We start from the raw sequence: 24,938 nt of genomic DNA, 5'->3' as shown, positions 1-24,938 counted from the left end.
AGCTGGGGATGGGTCGGCATGGCATGAAAAGCTGTCAAACCACTTGGAAACTTTGAAAGCAGCCTTCTAGTTAGCCCCAGTTTTGATACACCTCTATCCCAATATAACGCTGTCCTCGGGAGCCAAAAAATCTTACCGTGTTATAGGTGAAACCGCGTTATATCGAACTTGCTTTGATCCGCCAGAGTGCGCAGCCCCGCCCCCCCGGAGCGCTGCTTTACCGCGTTATATCCGAATTCGTGTTATATTGGTTCGCGTTATATCGGGGTAGAGGTGTACTTTATCGTCCCTCTCTCTCCTTTATTAGAAGGATGTTTGCATGGAGGTATTTGCTTGTTTCATATTTGCAGTTCCTCTGCTCCTTCCTCTCTGCCTGAAGACACATCACAGATGGTCTCGATGCAGAGGTGCGCGGTTTGCAGTCTTCAGCAAGGAGAGGACACTTGGTCCTTAGTAGGTTGAATCCCACTGATGCACACAGGGCTAAACTGATCGTGGGTCAGGAAGGAAATCCCCACCCAAGGGCACATTGGCAGGACCGTGGAGTGATGTTTCACTTCCCTTTGGGAGCAGGGATTGTCTGCTGGAATCAAATAGGTGTATCCACATATGGCGAGTTCCCCGTGGCCGCAGGGGTTGGGCGTTGGTGAGCCTCACCCGTCCCATTATTCCCCGTGCTTTGATGCATTATTTTTGTGATTGGATTAAGAAGAGGATAACGCTTGTGGTGCCAGGGCATTGGGAGGGGATGCACAGAAAGAAGAAGCCCCGAGGTTGTGGAAGGGGAGCAGCACAGCACAGCAGGGTGAATGCAGGGGGCAGTCCCATGAACTTCACTCAGGCTGCAGTCTCCCGGTTAGAACAGTGGATTGCCAGCACACAGGCTTTGTACATACCAGGGCTTTATTTCCTTCCCGGTCAGAATGATACAGACAGTCCATACACAGCGTTCGACAGCTGACAGAATAGAGTACAAAAAATATAATATCTTCTAGCTACGCGGCATAGTCGGGAGTACAGGCCATAGCATGTGTGTATAATAGACACGTTCCTTTGGTCCCTGGAGGATCTCGCTCCTCTTGCTGCTATACGACTGCTTAAATGATTGTGGGTCAAAGCCTGAGGGTCTAGCTCGGTGTTTGCTCACCCCGTACCCAGGCAAAGCTCCCCGGGTCTGAGTAAAAACAAGCCAGAATAGTAAGGTTTGGCCCAGCAGAAGCTACATGCACGTATCCATCGGAGAGCAGCTACCTTTCCGCGTTTTACTACCCGGCATCGCTATGGGAGTGTACGTGGGGGTTCACAAGCACACAGAGGAGACCGACCCTCATGAGGGTGACGGTTTAAACACGTGGCGAGCTAGACGTGCACGGAGTGTGTTGTTTTGGTCTGTAAAAGCCGCTTTCGCTGAAATGGTAAATAAACGATTCTTTGCTTTAAGGAGGGATCCGGTCACTGAGTACCACCGTCCCGGCCCATTGCAGGAGCTGAACGTAATGGGAGTGTAGCCCAGACCCGGTCTGAGAGAGGGAGAATCGTGTGATTCCACCCTATGCCGGCTGACGACTCGAGGCCTGAGGTTCAGGATGGGGGAGGCGCTCAGAGAGACAGGAGGGGTCAGCAGTGCCGTTTGCCCGGTAGCTGTGACATGCACCACACCCAGAAATGAGTCTCCAGTGAGCCTGGGGCTGACTTCTGCCCAAATCTGGGTCAGTTTATGGAGTCGTGCTGACCCCATTCATACTCAGGAGTTTTATGTGGCTTCAATGTGCAACCACGGGAGGTTTGACTCAATTTGGCTTTGGGAACCCTCCAACGCAAAGGAGAACTCACATGGGGCATACCCCGCTGGAAATGAAGTGCAAGGAAAGGATTGCAAACGCCTGCCAAGCTGCACTATGTGTGTGTGTGTGTGTGTGTGTGTAGAGCGTGGATGCAAGCTCCACTCCTTTGCCTGGCTTTATTCTGCTTTATCCTCGGCCCATCTCGCTCTCGGAACAAGCTGGGTTTGCTAGCAAGAGGGGTTCGTCCTCTCACCAGGCACTGATGGTGTTAAGCTCCATCGCACGTGCTGCAAGTCCCAGCATGACGTGCTCAGCGGGGACAATGTGGCCCATTTAACTCTAGAGCAGGGGAAGGGTCATGCATAGTAAGTGCCATGAAATGCACCCGGACTCTCCCCATCTGGGATAAGCTCAGGCCGTTGCATGGCAGTCTGCGCTTTGTAGGGGGAAGAAGGAAAAGCCTGGGTGTAGTACAGTACAGAGGCCTCTCAGTGCACCTCCGTGTACTGTGCTTATAGGCGTCTCATGGCACAGGTGGAACGGGCGTATCCTTATCATCACTGAACTACTGATGCTATACTAGGAAAGGGAGCGAGGAAACCTCCTCCCAGACTCCAGCCTAGGGCACCAATGGAAGGGAGCGGGATGGATTTCACACCTTTGCTCCTGTGTGTCCACACTGAAAAGCCAGCAGAGAAGACAGAGGCGGGAACAGCCGGGAAAGCGTGCACCGGGGCTTTCTTGCTAACCAGTGGGTTGTTGAAGTCAGTGGAGTGACTCTGGATCTACACCAGTGTAAACGATAATCAGGACCTGGCCTCAGAGGACAGAGCTGGGATATCTTGTTTCACTCTGAATTCGGGCCAGTGACCCCCTTGCCCCCAAATGCATGTCAGTTAAGGGCCTGATTCTGGTGCCTTGACCCAGCCAGTTCAAGCCAGAAGCCCTGGTGGAACCATGGCCTTTATTCCGGGCTGATGTTAGGACACCACCGACTGCCTGGTGCTGAAGGGAGCTCCCAGCAGGAGTTTGGTTTGAAGATAAAGCAGGATAAATTGATCAGCAAGAACCCCCTCCCCTTCCCTGTTATTGCTACCAAGGAGGTGAGTTCTTTCTCTAGAGTCAGGGTGAAGGGCTTTGTGGGCCCTGTGTCGGTACAGCTGAGTTTTCCTGCCTCTCCCCGCCCCGGAGGAATTTCAGAAGTGGGTGTAGAGCTGGTGGAATGTGCTGGCTTGACAGCCCTGGGTACTGATGGCCTCTCTGCACAGCGCGAGATGCGGGTCAGGCAGTGGCAGGCACGGCTTCCCCCGTGAGGGTACGTCAACCCTGACCTGAAGGAACCATCCCCCAGCAAGAGTGAGGGTGCAGGTCAGTCTCCACAGCCCCACCCATTCTTTGGCCCCTCTGCGGAGATGCCGGCACAGGGGCCAGGTAGTTGTGGTGGTATCTTCTGGGTGAGGTGGATGCCTGTCCCGCTAAGGAACCTGTCTGAGGCCCATCAGCTCATTTCCCATGAGCTGCCGAGTGGACGTTTCCTATGACAGCACATGAAGGAAGGTGATGCCAAGCAAACCCCGTGAAATAAGGCTGGAGGGGACTTAGAGTTGCTGCTACCGGTTGCAGAAGACCAGAGTCGTGCCTGCTGGCTGGGGCGAGCTCATCTCTTCAGTTCAGGATCCAGGAATGTCCACCTCTGTGAGGATCCCATCTTCTCCTCTACCCAGTCCACGTAGTTAGACACTTTGGTGTACACCCCATACACTTGCTTGCTTCCACACTCTTCTGGCCCACCCCATGAGACCAGGCCTTGGGCCACCCACCTCTGGGTCCCGGGGTCCTGAATGACGAAGGCTCCTCCGCTGTCTCCCAGGCAGGTGTCCTTCCCCCCTTCATAATAGCCGGCACAGAACATGTTCTCGGTCACGCTGTAGTTGCCTGAGCGGGACTCGTAGCTGGTCTTGCATTCAGCATGCAGCACCACCGGCAGCTTGACGTACTGCAGGATGTCGGACAGCGTCCTCATCCCCGAGCTGATGATCTCGTCCACGGTGATGTTGGGGTTGGAGATGCCCCAGCCGGCTACCAGGCCCAAGGTGTTGGGGTGAGGCCCTTCCAGCTCGTGCTCAAACTGGGGCAGGCAGACTGGCATTACGTAGGCATCCATGGTCACCTTCTCCTTCAGCTTGACCAGGGCGATGTCGTGGTTGTAGTTCTGGATGTCGAATCCCCCATGCAGGATGATCTCCTCCACCGTCCGGTTGACGGCATCCTTCTTGTTCCTCACGTCATGTAGGCCCAGGTAGACGGTGACGTGCTCCTTGGACACTGGGATGATGGTGTTGTCCCGGCGCTGGGAGCGGAGGACGTGAGCCGCCGTCAGCACCCAGGAGTCAGAGAGGAGGGCCCCGCTGCCGAACCACTTGTCGTTGGGGACCCTGGACGTGTCCTCCACCACGATCAGGGCCTGCCAAGGGAAGAAGCCGGGCTCCGCGTTCCGCCCTCCAATGATGCGCTTGATTATCCCAGGCAGAGGACGAACTGGCTGGCCACACACTGGTGAGAGAAAGGACAGGACAGTTAATCTAACAGGGGCGAGCACTTCCACAGGAAACAGTAGAAAGGCGATTCTCCAGTAGATTATGCCAGTTTGGATTGGTCTCTTAAGAACCAAATACTCTTATTTCTGTCCCCAGGGGACAATCCTTATTCTCGTGGACATCTCTGCTGGAAAAGACCCAACCCCGTCTGCCTCTGCAGGTTTGGTTCCTACAATATATGCACCAGGGTGTGGAGCAGGCTGATTTTAAATGACATGGGCACCCCAATTCCATGTCCTGAATGGGCCCTCTCTGTTATGTCTGGAAAATGGGTACATACATTTTCTACCTGGTTTGCGTCCCTAAAGATAGTCACTTGCTCCATAGGTTTGTACCTCCATAGCTTGGTGGAAGGTGGAATTACTTGGGTTGGAAGGGACCTTCTAGTGGAATACCATGGTCCATTACGCTAGTGTTGTGACAGGGATGGTGATGATGGTGGTGGTGATAATAACCATAATTATTTAGCATTTCAAGAGCCTTATTCTGCTCCTGTTAATGTCAGTCAGGACCTATAGGGGCTGCTCCAGAGTTTGCTGAAGTCACTGGGTCTGCCCATTGATTTCAATGGGCTTTGGAGTAGGGCCAGATTACTTCCATCACTAGGTCTGAGCAGTCCAGTAGACAAGGCACTGGAATGTGCCTCAGGAGACCTGGGTTCTAGTCCTACCTCTACCATTAATCCCCTGAGTGACCTTTGTGCCTCAGTTTCACCTCTCCCTATTTTTCTGTCTTGTCTATTTAGACAGTGAATTGGTGGCAGAGCCGGCATTAGAACCAGGTCTCCTGCCTCTCCTGCCCATGTCCTTGCCTCTTGGTCATCCTGCTTTCCCTTGGTGACCTCTGTCCTGTGCTGTCACTGATGTATGTAATTAAATGAACTACCCTTGCACTCTACTACCAATGCATGTGTTACCCCTGAAGGCTGCTGGCAGAGTTTCCTCTTGGATTTCTGACCCCACAGGACGGACTCACATTGTAGGAAGGACATGCTGTGAGTAGGCAATGTGCCATATTATCAGCATCACTTAGGCGGAAAAGATAGGCCCTTGGCATAATCTACCAGCAATGATGCATGTACACTGCCTAGCATCATCCATCATTGCACCTTTGAAGCCCAGAATACCTTCATGGGGTGGGGGGAAGAGTTTGAACTCTCTCTGTCCCCCCCAACACACACACTGAAACGAGGCTGCAAGGGTCCCACCGCCAGTGCACCTCGCCCAGAATTGGATGGTCTTCGGTTCTAGCCTAGGCTGGCAAATGAAACAGAACAAAAACAAGTTGCACCATCCCCACCCCACCCTGGAGCTGGGATGGAGGGATCCGTGGCGCTGGATCCCACCCCCGGTTTGCCATCAACGTGCCGTGCAAGTCAAGCTGGAATGCAATGCCTGTGTAGATGAAATCGAATTGATCCCAAGACCCGTGGCTCAGTTAATGGGATGGACTCCCTCCCCGTATCCTTTCTTCTGCCCCATCATAGACCTTGTGGCCATCTTCTGTCCCCTCAACAGACATCACTGGTTTTCTTGCAGCTCTCAAAGGGAAAGCATTCGGTTTCCTAATGCAGTTGATATATTACCGGGCCGATGCCAGAAGAACCTCAGAAACAGGGAGCGGAGCCCCAGCTCACTGGCACCGGTTCTGCACTGATGTAACTCAGCTGGTTTCGTAGCTGTTAGCAAAGCAGCTAAGCCTGTGCGTAACCTTAAGCGCGCGAGGAGTCCGTTGACTTGAATCAGGCCTTGCTCCTGTGTCGCTGAGAGCAGCATCCGGCCTCTGGTCTTTATCCGGGGACCATGTAGGTGGGTATCATCCCATTTATGCTAAGACCCCCAAATACTAGGCCCGGGTTACATGTCTTCTGCAGTGTCCTAGGGCTGCGGGGCCGGGTCGCAATTTAAATGGCCATTCTAAAACAATGCTTTAATCGATGCTATTAACAAGACAGGTGCAAACTGATGCTAAATAAAGACCTGATCCAGGGAAATAAATACAGAAATAAAAGAGAAATAATAAATATTAACAGCAAGAGGCCAAAGGTTTACTGGTCTAGTGGATGGGTGGGGGGAAATAATAGACACGAGGTATCTTGACTTAAATGAAACTAGAGTGAGGCTTTTGACACATTCTCATAAGCGAACTGGGGAGCTGTGGTCTAGATGGATGCCCAAGTGGCTGGAAGACCGTGCTCAATGGTTCACCGTCAGACTGGGAGGACGTACCTAGTGGAGTCCTGCCGGGGTCAGTCCTGCGTCTGGTACCGTTTAATATTTTCATTAGTGACTTGCAGAGTGGAGTGGAGTGTGTGACTAAAATCTGCAGATGACACCGAGCTTGGGAGGGGTTGCAAGCACTTTGGAGGCCAGGATTAGAATTTAAAACGACCTTGACAAATTGGAGAATTGGTCTGAAACCAGCCAAATGAAATTCAGCAAAGCAGAGTGCTACGCTTAGGAAGGGAAACTCAAAGGCACAACTACAGAACAGGGAATAACTGGCGAGGTGGTAGCACTGCTGAAAAGGAGCTGGGGGCTATAGTGGGTCACAAACCGACTGGGTCTACAATGGGATGCAGCTGTGAAAAGGCTAATGTCATTCTGGGGTGTAGTAACAGGAGTGTAATACATGAATATGGGCGGTAATTGTCCTGCTCTGTGTGGTACTGCGTCCAATTCTGGGCACCACCCTTTAGAAAAGATATGGGTAAATTGGAGAGAGTCCAGAGAAGAGCAACACATATGAGAAAGGGTTTAGAAACCCTGACTTCTGAGGGAAGGTTAAAAAAACTGGGCATGGTTAGTCTTGAGAAAAGACTGAGTGGGGACCTGATCACAGTCTTTAAATATGTTCAGGGCCGTTATAAAGAGGATGGTGATCGATTGTTCTCCATGTCCACTGAAGGTAGGACAAGAAGTCATGGGTTCAATCGGTACGTTAGATATTAGGAAAAGCTTTCTAACGCTAAGGGCAGCTAAGCTCCGGAACAGGCTTCCAAGGGAGGTTGTGGAATCCCCATCAGCAGAGGACTTTAAGAACAAGTTGGCCAAACACCAGCCGGGGTTGGTGAAGGTTTACACGGTCCTGTCTCAGCGCAGGGGACTGGACTAGCTGACCTCTTGAGGTCCCTTTCAGCTTCACACGTCTGATTCTGCAGAAGCCTGACATTCTTGTGCAATTTCGACTCAGTCCTTACTCATGCGACACTTCCTGCTCTGCGGGAAGCCGGGGGAACTGAACTCCGACGCTCTCGCAGTGCGCCCCCTTTGGGTGGAAATGTTCTCACTGCTGGCTCAGCTCCTTGTCCCAAGATCTGTTCGATACAAGGGTTCTTTAAGAAAATCCAGCTGATATGTCGGCTCTCTCCAGAGCATGGTGCCTGGAGGGTACACAGCGTTCTGGTGCACCTCGGAGAATTGTCTTCCCTTAATGACTCCACGAGCAGTGATTCCTCTCCAGCCCCCACCACATTTCTGGCTACCAAACAACCTTCCCCTTTGCCAGGCTGATGCAAGCAAATTGGTTTGGCTGCCAAGCACTGCAGTATAGGCCTTCAGAGCCTGATCTATAGCCCACTGCAGTCAATAGGCCCCAAATGAATCTCCCATGCCTGTGAATTATCCCCTTTAACTGTTTCTCCAGTTCATTTCTCTCCGCTTGGGAAGGAAAGGTGCCCGCTAGAGGAAGACAGTTGGCAATTCCGATTTCTAGCCAGGCCTTCCGAGGGAGGCTGGCATGGTGTAGAACAGAGCAGAGAAGATAAAAGAAAGCAACAGGAGGACAGATCGCGGCTGTTCTGTTTGGTGCCTGGGAAAGTGGGTCACAGAGCAAGCCAGGGACAGATTCAGACACTCACAGACTTCAGTGAGGGGAGCCACTAAGTAGCTGATTCGGTTGATTCACGGCTCACAGCCACATGCTCAAGCCGGTAGACTGCTCTGCCTCTCCGGGAGAGGGCCCCAGTGATTAAGGAAGCACAATAATGCTGAGCTCCAGAATACGGAGCAGGGACATGATCAGCTTCATTCCTCCGTGCTGCCGATTTTGTTACACAAGCATGACACTGTTCTGTCTGAAATCCAGCACTGGGGAAAGTCTGACTTGAAAAGATGAAACATCCCGGAAATGTGTGTGTGTGCGCGCGCATGCATGTGTGTACATGTGTACATGTATGTGAGTGGGCAAGTGTGTGCGTGTGTATGTGTACATATATGCGTATGTGTGTGTACACGTGTAGGTGTGTGTATGCGTATGTGTGTGCACACGTACATTTGTGTATGTGTATCTTGTGTACGTGTGTGAGCATGTGTGTATATGTGTATATGTGTGTATGTGCCCGTCTGAACATGTACACGTGTGTACATGTACATGTGTGTATGTGTGTATGTGTACGTGCACATGCGTGTGTGCACATGTACATGTATGTGTGTACATGTATAGGCATGTGTGTACATGTATAGGCATGTGTGTACATGTACGTTTGTGTATGTGGGTGTGTACGTGTGTGTATGTATATGTGTACATGCATGTAGGTGTATGTGTGTATGTGTACTTGCATGTGTGTGCACATGCACATGTGCGTATGTGTACATGTAGGTGTGTGTAGGTATACGTGTGTATATGTAAGTGTGTGTATGTGCATATGTTTGTACGTGTATATGCATGTGTGTGTGTGTGTACATGTACATGTGTGTATGGATACGTGTGTGTGAATGTGTAAGTGTGTGTTTACGCATAGGTATGTGTATGTGTGTGTATGTGTACGTATGTATATGTGTACGTGTATGTGGTGTGTATGTGTATGTGTGTGTACGTGTAGGTATGTGTGTGTGTATACATGTATATGTGTGTGTGTGCATGTATGTGTGTGAATGAGTATGTATATGTGTGTGTATGTGTACGTGTGTGTACATGTGTGTGTGTGTGTGTGTGTGTGTGTGTGTGTGTATGCATGTGTGTGTGTTTAGGGTCCCTGCCATGTCAAATACTGTCAGGAATATAAAATGTGCTTAGCCAAACAGTTCCAGTATCCCAGCTCTGGCCAGCTGTCCGGCTGCCGGGACGCTGCCTTTCCTCCTAAGGCGATGGGCCGCGTTTAGAGGAAGCTCTTCTAGCCAAATATTTATTCTAATAAAAATATAAGACACACTGAAAGCCCTGGAACTGCTCTTGCTAATGGCAGATGCGGGATGCAGAGCAGGGGCTGAGAGAGGGGTTTAGTAGCGATGGGCACCTGGCTGGAGCCAAAAGGGGGAGAGGAATCTAACCGCAGCTGAACGGACACAGATATTTGGACAGCTTTTCCCCCGCTGTTACGCTTCATTACCCCCGAGTCTCTATGAGCTCCTGGCTGCCCTCGGGGCTCAGAAGCGGGCGCACTGGAAGTGGCGCACAAAGGTTGCCTGCATTGAGTCCCTAGCCCAAACAGCAGCTCCAATGACTCAAGTCCAAATGTTTGTCACCGAAGGCTCCCGGTCGTGTGGAGCCGGAGCACCGTGGACGGGGGCAAGGAGCAACCAGAAAAGAGGAGGTTGCCACAGTCACAGTTTAGGGGATTCTCACACCTTCCTTTGGAGCATCTGGTGCGGCCACTGCTAGAAACAGTTTACTGGACTAGATGGCCAGGGGGCTGAGCAGGATTGGCAACTCCTGTGTCCTTGGCAGTGGTTCAGAGAGCATAAATATGGAGCCACAATGTCATTTATTCTCTGGCTTTGGCCCCAACCCTGCAATCAAACCCGTGCACCCCTCCAGAGATCTGTCCATGCAGATCCAAGTGCAGGATTGGGGCCCATAATTGTACTTAAAAACACACACACACACACACACACACACACACACACACACACACACGGTAATCAATCCTCTTCACTCTCCATTGGCCCTGAAACCCTTGAACCTTGGGGGTGGGGGGGGGAACACACACATGTTCTGGCGACTTTTATCCTTTTCCATTTATCAATGTATGTTTTTGCAAAAAGAAAATAAGAGTTTTAGGAATGGGGCTGAAATTAACATGGTTGTGTTTGTTTCACCACGGAGACTGTGGTGCAGAGATCAGGGAGAGAAATGGCAATAGGACATGAGGCTCCATTTTCATCTCTAAAGGTCACAGGTCGGACCCGAGCTCAGCTGATAGTGAACAAAGTGAAGGCACCACCATCTGGCTGCATTCCAGCAGCCTGGGCCCAAACATCCCAAACGATGGTGGGTTCCAAACCCAGATGCTTTGCAGCTTGGGCTGTCCCTGGATTGACCGGGTACGGCGTGTCGGGTCGTTGAAACGTACTACACCTGCACTCTCTCGGTTCGGTGTGATTTGCCAGCCAAGTCCCATGATATTGTGTCTAGTCCTCCCTGACTAGGGGAGCTTGCAAGCACTTCATACAGGGGTGTGTGGCTGCAATGGTCAGTTTCAGTGAATAACTGTGAGCTTGGCCTGAAATTCGCTTCCCACAAACACTCCTGCCAGCGCATCCCGACCACAAAGGCTCTTGGGACAAGACCGCTAAAGGAGTGTGGGATTCCTGAACGAGTCCCAGCAAATATTCCCAGAAACCACGTGCTGGGATTTGCCCAGGGCCAGGTCAGATCTGGGTGCATTGTGAGGCGAGGGAAAGGGTGAGGGAGGGTGTTTCTAAAGGGCAGACAGCTCTGCCCAACGCTGTATGTGCTGTGAGCAGAGGGGAATGTTTGCCTTTTTCATGTCCGCTGAGAGGTATCATTGCTGGCCTGCGGGGTCCCAGGAGATAGCGGCACGCACTGTAGGGGGTGGGCGGGTAAGGCAGGGCACGTTTGGCTGGAGTGCAGCTGTAGCAAGCCGTATGCTTGCCAGAGACTGGAGTGAGGCGTGTGTGCCAATCAGAGGGAGGGCAGGAGTCGGGGGTTCTCTCTTTTCCAGAGACAAAGCAGGCAGTGAGCTGGAGGAGTGGAGGTGGGAGGGGGACAGATACATGCCTTTCCTCACCCAGGAGCCAGCTGAGGTTTTGCTGCCTCTCTCTGTGGCTCAGACTCTAGGGTCTAATTGCTCCTAAAACACTGCATCGTGGGTGCGCGTACACAGAGAAAACCTGCATTAACAGCCACTGGCCTTAGGCAATCGGCCACCGAAGCCACAGTATGAGGTGGTCTGACTGCAGGCAGGGTACCTAGCAGCTGCTGAGCCTAATTCCCTCCTCGGACAATGCCTCTCCTTGCCACCTGGGGCCAGACCCTTACCTGCTCAGCCTCAGTGTCTCCAGCTGTGAAGTGGGGCTAGTTCTCACCCAGGGGCCTAGTGGGGACCACTCAGTAAATGTCTGTGGAGCACGGTGTGCTGTCGGAGTAGATCTCAGCGGGCCCAGTACAGCACCCCCCAGAGGGGATGCTGTTGGGCCGTTATTTAAGATCCGCCCCTGCCGGGTGTCTGAATTTTGCTGGGCTCTCGGGTGGCGGCTTGAGGCAGGTTCTAAGGTGCTGGGCCAAGTTCCACCAGTGCAATCGCGTTAACACCTCTGGTGACCTGCAGGGCAGGAGTTGGCCACCTGGCATTAGAGATGGCCCTGAACCACCCCCCCGGAGCTCAACTCCTGTGGACTTTGGAGTGTTCAGAATCCAGCCCCATCTTGGTGACACACAGTTACCGCTCCTTGCTCTGCCCTTCATAGCCACAAGGCCCCTCATCCCCTGTGTACAGCGCTGCGGATTCTCACTGTCCCTGCCTGCTGCTCAGGTGTTCCTAAGGTGACGTACCTGTGGATCACAACCTGAGGCACCACTGTATAGTGAAGGCATCGGGCTGCCCCAGCCATGGAGTGAAGCCAGCGGAGCTGTGCTGAACAGACCCCCACCTTCCCCAACCTGTACCAATTGCGTCATGCTCTGTTACCCCTTGGAGAGCGAATGATGGATTGGCCTACTCATGGCATAAACAACCCTGCTACGAGACGGCAGTTCGTTTGGTGGTGCATCATGCCAGAGCTCTCTAGGTACCTGGTCGACAAGACGGCAGCTTGGTCCCCAGCTCCTCGCTCTTCCACACCCCTTTAGCATCACAGGTGTACGTGCCTGGAAGAAAGCGAAACGTTAACTGGGAGCATAGACGCACACCTGCATGACCGGCTGTCTGTTGCCTATGCAGGGTTTGCACATGCAGCAGGTGTATGCGTTGTTGGCTGTGGGTCAGCTACGCATGTTCAGACATGCAGCCAATGGGGTATTGCCATAAATATATTCTAGGAGCCAGAGTCTATGCTGGGCTTGCAAAGGTGCCCTGAAGGTGGAATTTGGCCCTATGTGTTTGTCAGAGGGGAGATGGGTTGTGTGAAAGGCCCCTCCCCTGCCTTCCTCCCCTGAAATGATTTTGCAGGGCATGGAGAAATTACAGACGTTACTCAGACTGCACCGCGGGGCATCTGCACGCCGATGTTTATGGGGATTTCCGCTCCCCTACAGCCTTTTCGGAATGCTTGTGGCATGTCACTGTCCGGTGTCCTAGTGCCAAACAAGTGGTGGCCGGAGCCCTGCACTGTCCCAGGGCACTGTGCCCATTATGCTCAGGCCGAAGACTCTGCTGTGATCTGCTTCTCCCTGCCAGGCTGTTAGTCCCTGATAAAGTAGTGCAGGACAGATGTGCTGGGCTGGGCTGATCCAGGAAGCAACCAGCATGCCAAAGGTTATTGCACACTAGGCCTGGAGGCCGATTGGGTAGCAGCAGGATTATGGACAGGGGGGCTGGGATGTGAGCAAATCCTTCCAATCTCCACCCCTAGCCTGGAGCAGCAGGTCTGTTTTTCTGGATGGGTTTGGGGCAACCTACGAGCCGCATCCCCTGGTGCCAAGGCGTGCCCTGAGGGTGGCCGTGAGAACAAATGTGGCTGATGGAAGTTGGCAATGCCACTGTCATCACTATGGAGCAGTAAGAGTATTTAAAGCGGAGCCCTGGCATGCACTGAAATCCAGGGGAGTCAGGCACCTTGTAGCAGTGTGGTTACCCCGCTCCTGGGATAAAAGGAGTGAGAGCAGCTGAGGGTGTGGCCAGCTCAATCAGGGCACAGCTGGCCCTGATAAGAGGCCTGTGAGCCAGGACAGTCTCACTAAGGACCTAGCTGCCTGGGAGCACCGGGTACCTTGGGCAGACCAGTGCTGGGGGAAGGCAAGGGCTGAGGCCTTGGTAAAGGCCCAAGGAGGTACTGGGGCTGCAGAGGTGTAGCCCGGGGATAGGCAGAGGCAGCCTGTCCACCCCCCTTGCCAATGAGTGCCCATTACAGACTGCAATCTGCCCCAGAGATAGGGGGCTGGATGAAGACTGGCAGTAGCCACTGAGGCAAGGTGGGTGTAGGGGGGTTGGAGTTCCCCAAGGGAGGGGAGACCCAGAGTGTGGGGGTACTGTGGGGCAGCACCCCAAGTTAAGGGGCACTGGGGTCTGGGAGGGATGCGGGGCCAGAGGTGGTAGAGACAGCAGGGCTGGTAGCCAAGGGAGAGAAACTGGCCAGCAGGAGGCGCTCAGAGGCTGGAAAGAGCTCATTCCCGGATGACCAGCAGGAGGCGCCATGGCGGTCAGTTCCCGCCGTGTGACACACCTACATTCCTTTGAGGATCCGGGCCTCAGTCTCTGCAGACTGCAGCTGCTCGGGTCCGGCTGGAAGCATTGCATGCTGGGACCTGTCGTCGCTGCAGACCACTCCCCGTAAGAGGGGAGAGTAGCGGAGACGTTACCAGGCTATCGATGCTCTGACCACTGTACCGTGAGCGTATTTCTACACTGCAATCAGAGCCCCAAGGCAGAAGCTGTGGCCAGCCTGGGGCAGCCGACTGGCTGGGGCTGCGGGGCTATGAAATTGCAGCGTAGATGTTCAGACTCTGACTGGAGTCCGGACTCTGGGTCCCTCCCTGTGGGGTCTCAGAGCCCAGGAGGCACGTGGAAGCAGGGATCCGTGGGTTCCTTTCTAAGGAAGCTGCTGAGGAGTGGGGCTGTGTAGGGAGAGGTACCAGAATGAAGCTGGAGGGAGACCGGGGCCTGCCAAGGCAGGGAATGGCTGCTGGGAGGGAGCAGACTCCAGGCAGGGAAGGCCTGGGAGCTCCCAGCGGGCCGACTGGGAGCGCAGCTTTCACAGGGATTGGAGAACTCCATTTGGGGAATGGCTGAGCTAGAGATGAGTTTGGGTGGGGGGTTCTTAAAGGGCCCTGAAGAAGGGAAACAGAGGCAGAATGCCGCAGGTCCACCTCTGGCCACGAGGGGGAGCTCAGGAAGCAGCCGACCCTGTGACAATTGTATTGTCTCTCGGTGATTCCAGGGGCCTGACCTGGAGGGGTGCTAGGCGCCTCCAGCTCCCATTAGCTTCATCTGGAGCATTGGCCGCTCAGATCTTCTGAAGATCAGGCCCTGTGTCAGATCCATAGGACCAGGAGAGCAGCTAGTCTGACCCTGGAGCGGGGTGGTTACCCGCTCCTGCCCTGAGGGGTTTAAAACAGCCCTGGAGGAGGGCTGTGGAAGGGCAAGGGGCCTGGGCTGATTGGGAGGAAGCAGACTCAGCTGGGGCCACGCCATAATCAGGGCCCAGCTGGCCCTGTAAAGGCTTGAGCTCAGGCAGTCTGTCTCTGTTTGCAGAGGGAGATGGGCCTGGCTGCAGGGTGCTAGAGACAGGGTACCTGAGTGGAGCAGGGCTGGGGACAAGCTGAGGAGCTGGGGAGCTCCAGCCTGGAAAGCCCCAGGCTGCGGCCTAGCAAAAGGCAAACAGGTACTGGGGGTTGCAGAGGGCAGCCCAGGGGTAGGCAAAGGCAGTAGGTCCAAACCCAACCTTGCCGATGATGAGTGGCCTATACTGCAGTCTGCCCCAGGGCGTGGGGACTAGTTGGTGACTGGCAATGGCCTTATTCGTGGGGGTTCCGTGGGGATGGGAGACCCTAAGACTGAGGGGTTACTGCCAGGGGGCAGCACCCAGAGAAAAGGGGCACCGGGGTCCTGGGAGGGACATGGGGCCAGCGGCAAGGCGGATCACTGGCCTGCAGAGGGCGCTCCAAGGCTGGCAGAGCTAATTCCCAACAGAGACCAGCAGGAGGCGCAGCAGGGTGAGACCCGCACTGTTACAGACCCTCCTGCATATCACAGGCTGTTACATTTCCCCCTGACACTGAGCCCACTAACATTAGTTAGGCTAAAGCATTTCAATCCACTGTTGTGAGGGAAAGACTGGTTCTTCAAACCGCCATCCCGGCAAGCGTCCCCGCAGTGGTGTGCGCCAGGGAGGGCTGGTTCACACCCTGCTGCAGCCCTGATTTAACGGAGTCAGGTTGGAAAGCCATTTAGTTCAATCGGTGCAATCCTCTTGCATGCACAATCTGGGTTTGGCAGCCGAATGCTTTATACTGATTGGCTTCAATGGAGGTGTCAATACCGAGAGGGAAAATGGCTTTTGTGGTGAGCCAGCCACTCCCGGTCCCTATTCAAGCCCCAATTGGTGGTGGTAAGTTTGCAAATGAATTGTAGCTCTGCAGTTTCTCTTTGAAGTCTGTTTTTGGAGTTTGTTGTTGTGGTTGAAGGATGGCTACTTTTAAATCTGTTATTGACTGTCCAGGGAGATTTTTCCCTGCAATTTTCCCTCTCTTGATATTGACACCTCCATCAATTATTGGGAGTGGACCACATCCAACCTCATTGAATTGGCCCTGTCAAAATGGTTCTTCACTTGTAAGGTAACTCCCTTCTCTTCATGTGCCAGTATATTTAATCCTCTCTCTGTAATTTTCACTCCAGGCATCTGATGAAGTGGGTTTTTTACCCACAAAAGCTTATGCCCAATCTATGTAATAGATACACTTAGATACCCACTAGATTATTTGCACAATGCTCCGCAGATGCGTGCTTATTATTAACACTAGCCTCGTGCACATCGACTAGCCCAGCCATGAGCATGCCGCCCGCTCTCCCTGTTCAGAGCCCCACCCCCGCTTGAGTGGCCACAGCCCCTTCCCCAGCGGCGGATGGTCTCACCAGTGATATTTGGGGCTATCTGATAGTAGGGTCGCTGGCAGGAGTACCGGATCCCTGAGCGGTACGTGGTGAGATTGTTCCTCGTGGCGAAGGTGACGGACCCGTGTTCCAGCTCCACCGGTGCTTTGCAGTCAGCAACTAAAAGTCCACAAGGAAAGGAGATTTTTAGTAGCCTACGTACATATCCCGCCGTAGCAGGCTCTGCCCACTGCCTCTGTTGGGTATTGCTGCATGGCTTGCCCCTGGGGGAGCTCGAAAGGGGGTTGTATGTCAGCTGGCCTGCCAGCCCCTCCAGAGCTAGGCCGGCAGCAGGTGGGGATGTGTGCAAGTGAGATGGTTTTAACCCTTCGGGCCCTGAGGAGGGGTATATCTGTCTTTAGTTCCTCATCTTTCCCTTTCCCATTGGAATCGCTCCCATTGAAGACCTGGCCCTGTTGAAGTCAGTGGGAATTTTGGCAATTTGATTTCACGATTTAGCCTCGCCACACAACACCTTGCAATATGCCCCCTACCAACCCTTCCCTCTGTGAGTTTGCCCACTCCATCCCTACGCAGGGCAATGGTTTCCTGTGATGAACCGTAACTCCAGTCAGTCTGTGTGCAGATATGACTCTAAGTCCAGGTCACTGATGCAATGAACTAGCCAGTGTGTACGTGCACCCTTGTGTTGCACTGGATTGCTCAACTGTGTGTCATAGGCATTATACTGCTAATAGCAAAGGGAGATTCTCTTTTGGCTCCAGTGGTAGGGCCTGGCCTTTAGGATGAGGAGACTGTGAGTTCTAGCCCTGCTATTACTGTCAAAGTCTGAGCGACTGTGCTGTGTATTGTAGTGTTAACTGAAATCACTAGGCAGCTATGGATTTGTTACCATAAAATCCCTATATATTCCTGGTTAGGGAATGAATACTGCACAGGTGAGTAGGAGCTAACCGGTCAGACACGCGTGTCAAAGGGGTTCTGATGGCATCACGGGAACTCTGCGAATGAACTGCGAAGGGCTCATGCCATTGCTGGACTGAGTACTGCGTGTGGAGCTCGGTACCTGGGCCGTGGTTGGATTCTCAAAAGATTTGACCATGTTCAGAGCTTGTAGACACTCAGTTATGACACTTTGCCTTGCTTCCTGCTGAGTATTCATTCCCATCAGAGCCTGGGAAAGGCAGGCATCGGTGTAATCATGACCAGCCGGGCCCAGACAAGGGGGATCCCCTGCTAAACACGTCAGTAGCTTTATCTGGCTGCACGGTTGCTGGTGGACAAATACGTAGAACTGTCAAGCAGCAAATTAATCACTAGAAGGAGCAATGCAGCCCCAGGAACGTAACACCCAGCACAAGAGCAAACGAATGATCTAAACCCAAGGGCAGGATGTTCAAAGGGCAGCCCCTGCTCATACTAACCCCTGCAACTGCCTTTTTCGTAGGACGTAAAGCCTGTGAAAAAGGCCACTGGATCTTTAAAGAGCCTATGGCAACTTGGTGCGGTAAGCAGGATGTGCTCTGAATTCTGATCCTCTCAATGGGCTGCTACTTATTATGACACCTTAGCCCACACTATGCCCGGCACTGTGCAAACACCGGGCGAGAGATGCTGCCTGCCCCGATGAGCTTACGCGCTGACTAGAAGATGGATAGACACAGGGTGGGAGGCGACCAGAGGCAGGAAACGCCTGGTACAAAGTCATTCAGTAAGTCAGGTCAGAGACAGGAAGAGAACCCACGTGTCCTGGATCCGAGCCCAGCGCTCTATCCATTGACTCGCATTGCGGCTTGGATTCATGCTTTTGCTTAAACGTGGGCTTTTGTTGTACCCCATCCCTCACTTTGTCTAGAACTCAGCGCTGCCAGAAACCAACAGAACGACTCCCCTAGCAAGCACCACGCCAGCTAGGAAGTGTTTGAAGGATCAGAGACTTAGGTTTTGTCTCCACTGTTACCACCCTGAAGTGATGAGCTAGCTTAGCGTCAGTGAGAAGTGGCCACGCTGCAGAATAATACCGGGGCGACACAGCGCGATTGGGTCAGCCGCTGATGACTTGTGTTAACACCAGCGGGAGTCCCATGCCCACTGCATTAGTAGATGGGGCAGCAGTAAGACTTGAGCTTCCACCATGCCTGAAACATGTCAGTTTAAAGCCCCACTGAACTTAAGCAGAGATTTGTGTGCGTGGATGGGCATCAGGGTAGCAGCAACACTCAAGTTATACTTTGAGCTAACATGTTGGTTAAGACAAGCTCTGCGAATTCTACAACTTGAGAAGGGGGGAGGGATAGCTCAGTGGGTTGAGCATTGGCCTGCTAAACCCAGGGTTTTGAGGTCAGTCCTTGAGGGAGCCATTTAGCGAACTGGAGTAAAAATCTGTCTGGGGATTGGTCCTGCTTTGAGCAGGGGGTTAGACTAGATGACCTTCTGAGGGCCCTTCCAACCCTGATATTCTATATCAAGACTGCCCATTCTGCTGGACAAGGACATCATATTTGTCTCTGAGCTGCATAGCACATGGTTAGCGCTCTATAAATAATAATCAGCCAAGGGGCCACATTTGTGATGTCTGAGTCACGCAACTGACCTTCTAGGAAAAAAATGGATCTTCACGGTAAAACCGGACAAACCCCACATCACTTCAAAACTTCCTCCCCTGCTGTTTTATTTTCTTGTATCTTCCTGGCTGGGGCTTTGTCACATTTTAAAGTGGCAACACGTTTGGGTTGGAAATGGAGGCGGCTGTCATGACTCTGGGGCTAATCAACATCTGTGGTGACCAGGGCCGGCTCCAGGCACCAGCGCAGCAAGCAGGTACTTGGGGCGGCATGTCCGGCTCTTCGGTGGCTGGAGGGAAGGACCTGCTGCCGAAGAAGAAAGCGGCATGGTGGAGCTGCCGCCAAAGTGCCACCGATCACAGCTTTTCTTGTTTTTTTTTTTTACCGCCGCTTGGGGCGGCAAAACCCCTGGAGCCGGCCCTGGTGGTGACCTGTTGACCATGAGCAGTAACACCGGGGTGTTATAGGAAAGCCCAGGGGAAATGTATGCTGTTGTTAATTATTATTGTTTGTATTAGGGTATCACCTAGGAACCCTAGATATGAACCAGGGCGGCATTGTACTAGGCACTGTACACACACAGAGAACCACCTGTAGTTACTAAGCGGCACAGAACTTTCATAGACTACAGTCAAACTGGCTACAAGAACCGTGGTGAGGTCTCTAAGATCAGCGCTCTCTTACCTGCTAAGCCTCAGGTACCTGCTTGGGGGAGCTGAGGGCCCAGGCAGAGATGGGCACTGGCTTGGTCTTCCACACGATTGGTTTTCGGTAGAGACTCTGAGTTACAGGTGAGCAATGAGCCTCTTGGAAAAGAATCATCAAACAAAGAGGGGTAGGGTGGTGTCCAAACATCTCTCTCCAGACAGACACACTCTGTCTTCTTTCTCCGCTCTGCCTTTGCTTGTGGCACTCCTGGATGTCAAAGCCATCTGGGCTGAGACTACAGATTATGCCCTTGGTGACCAGAAAGCCCTAAACCTAACCCTTTACCATCAGGAGTTAGAAGGGACCCAGACAGCCCTGGCCATTCAGGTGTCCGTATGCAGCAGTATTATGGCGTTACCAGCGTGTATCAATCAATGCCCCCCACAAGATATTACCACTGGGGATGACGGTAATTCTGTCACGCCATTCCCAGGGCCTCTGCCTTCAACTGCCGCTACTTCTGGGCCTGTGCACACTCAGTTGCACCAGTTGCTGGGCCTTTGCTTCAAAACACTGCGCAAGAGTTGAGTGGCACCCGAGCAGACTTGGTTAGGAGTCGTCGAGGGTGGGTTTGCAGTAGGAGAAAGACTGTGGTCTCTTGAGATGGACAGCAAAAGGGGAGGGTCAGGAATGGAGAGACAATGGTTATCCAGAGATGGCAGCTTCTTCTGCACCATCATCATGATCTTCCTCCTTCTTTCAGTCTCATGCTGCCCGCTGTGGGGAAAAGGCCTCCAGTTAGCAAGGTCTTCAAGCTGCCAGAGACGTGCCGGGTCACAGGCCTTCCTCATGAACGACGAGTGGTGCAGAGTGGTGCTGGCAGCAATGGCCTGAGGATGTGGCCTTCTCAGGGTGTTGAAATCTGCAGAGTCTAGAGCCGGGATCTAGTTCTCCTCTGCTCACCCCTCACAATGTCTGCTCCCACCCCCCGCTGCCACTGGAGGAGACAGTCGGTACAACCTGTGACCCAGTGGCCATTTGTACCCTTCATAAGAATGACCTAACCTGATTCCTGGCCCTCCAGGGTGCCTGTGTTATGAAGAGAATTTGCATTGGATTATGGATGGAAAATGTCGTGCCTTGTGACTTGTACACGCAGGGTTTGCCTCAGGCCTGTCTTTGCAGGGAGGTGGTGTTCGGGTGGTATGGGGTGAAGTTAAACTCCATGGTCCTGATTCTCAGTCACGCGAAGACTCCTTTTCACTGGCATGGCACTACCCCATTGGGGAGATCTCTGAGGCTTCACAATAATGCTGATTCCAGGCCTTAAATATTACTGAGGTTTGTGTCACAGTGTAGCCCCCAGGAACCTAAGAACAACCATGCTGGTCACACCAATAGTCCAGCTAGCCCAGTACCCTGGCTTCCGACAGTGTCCAGTGCTAGGTCCTTCAGAGGGAATGAGCAGAACAGAGCAATTTATTGAGTGATCCATCCCCGGCCGTCCAATCCCACCTTCTGGCAGTCAGAGGTTTAGGGACACTCAGAGCATAAGGTTGCATCCCTGACTGTCTTGACTAATAGCCATTAATGGACCTATCCTCTGTGAGCTTTTCCATTCTTTTTTTGAACCCACTAATACTTCTGGTCACAACATCCCCTGGCAATGAGTTCCACAGGCCGATGGGCGTTGTGTGAAGGATACTTCCTTATGCTTGTTTTAAACCTGCTGCCTATTAATTTCATTGGGTGACCCCCTGGTTCTTATGTTATGAGAAGGGGTAAATAACCCTTTTTCTCCACACCAGTCATGCTTTTATAGACCTCTATCATATCCCTGTTAGTCGTCTCTTTCCTAAGCTAAACAATCCCAGTCTTTTTAATCTCTCCTCCTATGGAAGCTGTTCCAGACCCCTAACCATTTGTGTTGCCCTTCACTGTACTTTTTCTAATTCTTCTATATCTCTTTTGAGATGGGTTGACCAGAACTGCCTGCAGTATTCAAGGTGTGGACGTTCCATGGAGTTATACAGTAGCATTATGATATTTTCTGTCGTATTATTGATCTTTCCTAATGGTTCCTAACATTCTTTCAGCAACCTAGCAGATGCAGAGTCCTGGGAACAGAGCAAAGGGGATGGGGCCTTAGCAGGTATGTCCAGAACTGTGGGGCTCTCACAGGAAGATACATTTGACCTGGACAGTGAATTTGGCTTGGGGTGAAGGTAGTTATGAATTCTGTAGCTTTTCTTCCATGGGGGTCTACTGCTGCCGGTCCCCATGGCAGGAAAGAGAAGACAGATCTGCTGGTCCTCCCATGTGGGGCAGATGAAGGGAAGCTCTCAAGAGCCCATCTTCATCCACTCTCTCCCCATCACTCCTGCTGCGGTGTATCATTTCCCCTGCCCATGCCCGTCACTACCACCTAGCCCTTCCCCCGCCCTTGACTCCCCCGCTCCTTTCCCTGGCTTGCTCTATTTTCTTCCCCCTTTCTGTCCCCAATAGCATGGTTCCAGCCCTTGCCCCAATTCCTGCTAGCCAGTGCTCTCTGGCCCTGGAGGTCTCTGCTAGATCTGGGATGGGTGGCAAGGAGATGGAACCCTCAGCACGGAACCATGAAGAGTCCAGTTGTGTCAGGGCTTTGGGCTGGCAAAAGCAGGTTAAAGAGACTTGTGATCACAGACAGCTTCCCCGTGGATCTATCTTGTAAGCACCTTTTAGTCCCAAAGAGCTGGGGGCAGGGGGTTGAAATGCACTGGAACATGCTGACCTAGGCTGGCATTTTTTGCCTCATGCTATTTAGCTAGAGTAGAGGGAGGAACATTTCTTATTCATTACACTGAAACAGATTCCCAGATTTACCCAGAGAGCAAAGAGTTAAATTAAACCAAGCCAACAAAACAAGCACAGACAAAGCCGCCAAGCTGTGCAGAACGACTTTCATTGCGGTGGGGAGCGGGGCTGGGATGGAGTGGGAGGAGCGGGCGTGTCCGTGGAGAGTGCCAGGATGCGAGCTCCCTGGCGTGTGTTATGTCTCCCAGCAGCCTAGAGGGTTGTTTGTTTGTTTTCCGGCGGGGGCTTGAGCGTTTGAATTTGTTTCAGTTTTGTTTTTTCTTTCCCTTTCCGGAGTTAAGCGCGGGCCGGGCAGAAAGGGGTTAAGCGCACAGCCCTGTACGTACAGCAGCGATGAATCCCATTGTGTCCCATACAGGTCAGGAAGGGTGACGGGGTGAGGATACCCCGCTGGAGCCCTAGTGACTCCCTGACACGTCTAAGAGACACTCTGGCCACTCTAAGGGGTGTGGCTTGATGGCACCCGGGCTCATGCTGTCGCTTGGTCCGACTCAGCTCCTCTCTCTGGCCTGGGGTCGGTTGTTTCTGCAGCTGCACCGAAAGCAGAGGAGAAGGGGGGAAAGAGGAAAGCAGAGAGAGAGAAAGCAGAATCAGTGGATGAGCAGAGGAAGTTCATGCAGGAAAAACAGCCCAATAACACCAGAAATCGTTAACGCTCCGCGGTATCAATTCAGCAAGCGTGAAAGGCAGCTTGGGTTGTACACATTGACTGCTGTGCTCTGGAGTTTGTGCACAGGGATTCATCTCTATTCAAAATCTATAGGCACTACAGTGCAATGGAATCTGCTTCAAGGGAAACCTCTCTTAGAGGCGTAAAAGTCCTCTATCGGCTTCCTCATTTCACACATCCTCCTCGGCCTCACTGTGCTGACATCCCCAGTGGGACGCAGCCCACACCAGCTTGGCCAGCTCCCGTTCCAATGAAACTTTCCTCATTGGGCCCAAGTCAGCTCCCCCATCAGTGTTTATTAGCGCTCGGTCCAAAATCTATGTATTTACGGCCAAATGTTTTGGGGGGAAAGTTTCGTTTTTGTGCATCTTTTTCATCGATTATTTCTTTGGAGGGATTTTAATTGACAACAGTTTCCCCCCCTCCCTCCATTTTTTTTTTTCAACCAAAACTGACAGTTTTGGGGGGTTCAATTTTTCAACGAAACCTTGAAAAGATTTTGATGACCATTTCTCTTTGGTCCAAAAGCTGGTGGGGGAAAAACATTTGTGAGGAAAAACTTCCAGCCAGTTCTAGTTTTTATTCAGTCTCCGCACAAGCAGAGCTCCCAATGAAATCAGTGGGAGACTGGGATAGTAACAGGGGAATTGGAAACTCAAGGTTTGACTGAATTAGGGGCATTCCTTTGTATTTTACAGTAACAATTGCTCCACACGCTTCAAAGACAATATTGTAAGATATGATCATGTTTAGCAATTCTAGCAGCGTCACGCTTTCCATCTTCAGCGAGATTTGCAAACCAAAATGTACCCTTACAAACACCACCGGGCAGCGGGTTCTGCAGATGCCTGTAGTATTATTATTTTCAAATAAAGATCCCGCCCGCAATGATATTTGCGAGGAGAAGGTTGTGGATCAGGAAAACTCCAGCCAGCAACGTTTCTGGGTCCTCAGAGTGTCCCCTGTTCCCAAGTGTCCCCAATACAAGAGAGGAACAAGAGCCAAAATGTGCATCTATGGCTCAAAGCAACTGCATGGATTAGCAAGAGAGTAGAATCCTAGGCGCCTATCCTGGATATCCATGGGTGTGTGGAGAGAGAGAGTAGATGGGGGAGAGGCAATGTTTCCTCACAGCTACAGAAGGGTCCAAGCCACAGGATTTGGATCCATGATTCCACACAGGGGTTTGGATTGATCAGCCGAATGGGTCCCAAGACTCCAAAGATTGAAGCGGGATCCAGGTCCGAGCTCCACCAAAGATCAAAGGCTGGGAGTGAGCTTCCTGGGCTGGTATGGGATCAGAAGCGGCAATCCCAGCATGCCCAGCCTAGCCACAGGCTGGATCTACTGGAAACCTTAGGACGGGGGTCTGTGCCCGTGACATTGTAACTGTGATTTTTTTGAAGCCCAAAAGCTCTGGTCAACCTCCAAAATGCAGGGGCCTTCTTCGAGCTGCGCTACTTCCCAGAGCCTTCGGAAGCTCCTCCATCCATAACCAACAAAACCTACCTTGGTCCTCTGGTCAGCCACCAGAGTGTTTCTTCACACAACGCACAGTCAACCTGTGGAACTCTTTGCCAGAGGATGTTGTGAAGGCCAAGACTATAACAGGGTTCAAAAAAGAACTAGATAAATTCATGGAGGATACGTCCATCAATGGCTATTAGCCAGGATGGGCAGGGATGGTGTCTCCCAGCTTCTGGCAAACAGAGGCTAGACTGGGCGACAGGGGATGGATCACTTGATGATTCCCTGTTCTGTTGATTCCCTCTGGGGCACCTGGCATTGGCCACTGTCGGAAGACTGGACACTGGGCTAGATGGACCTTTGGTCTGACCCAGTGTGGCCGTTCTTATGATCTCTCCTCAA

General features: G+C 52.4%; 1 protein-coding gene across 7 annotated transcripts in view; it reads right to left on the bottom strand.

Moving 5' to 3' along the window:
* The window catches only part of MASP1 (MBL associated serine protease 1), a 67,017-nt gene that overhangs the window by 13,139 nt on the left and 28,940 nt on the right, over positions 1–24,938 (bottom strand). For 2 of the 7 annotated variants that reach the window (XM_005311774.5, XM_042843896.2), the window contains 3 exons: positions 16,356–16,493; positions 12,356–12,430; positions 886–4,337 (listed from right to left, as the gene is read on the bottom strand). In XM_005311774.5, the coding sequence (XP_005311831.2) occupies positions 3,442–4,337; positions 12,356–12,430; positions 16,356–16,493 (1,109 nt within the window). In that variant the 3' untranslated portion in view covers positions 886–3,441. Of the gene's footprint in view, positions 1–885; positions 4,338–12,355; positions 12,431–16,355; positions 16,494–22,471; positions 22,931–24,578; positions 24,672–24,938 lie in introns of those variants that run through there. The other 5 variants (XM_005311775.5, XM_008165690.4, XM_008165691.4 and 2 more) reach the window with 4 other exon arrangements.

This window comes from Chrysemys picta, chromosome 9 (genome assembly GCF_011386835.1).
Source record: "Chrysemys picta bellii isolate R12L10 chromosome 9, ASM1138683v2, whole genome shotgun sequence".
NCBI classification, from domain to species: domain Eukaryota; kingdom Metazoa; phylum Chordata; order Testudines; family Emydidae; genus Chrysemys; species Chrysemys picta.
Note: the sequence above shows the minus strand (reverse complement) of the source record. Positions and strands in the feature narration are given on the sequence as shown.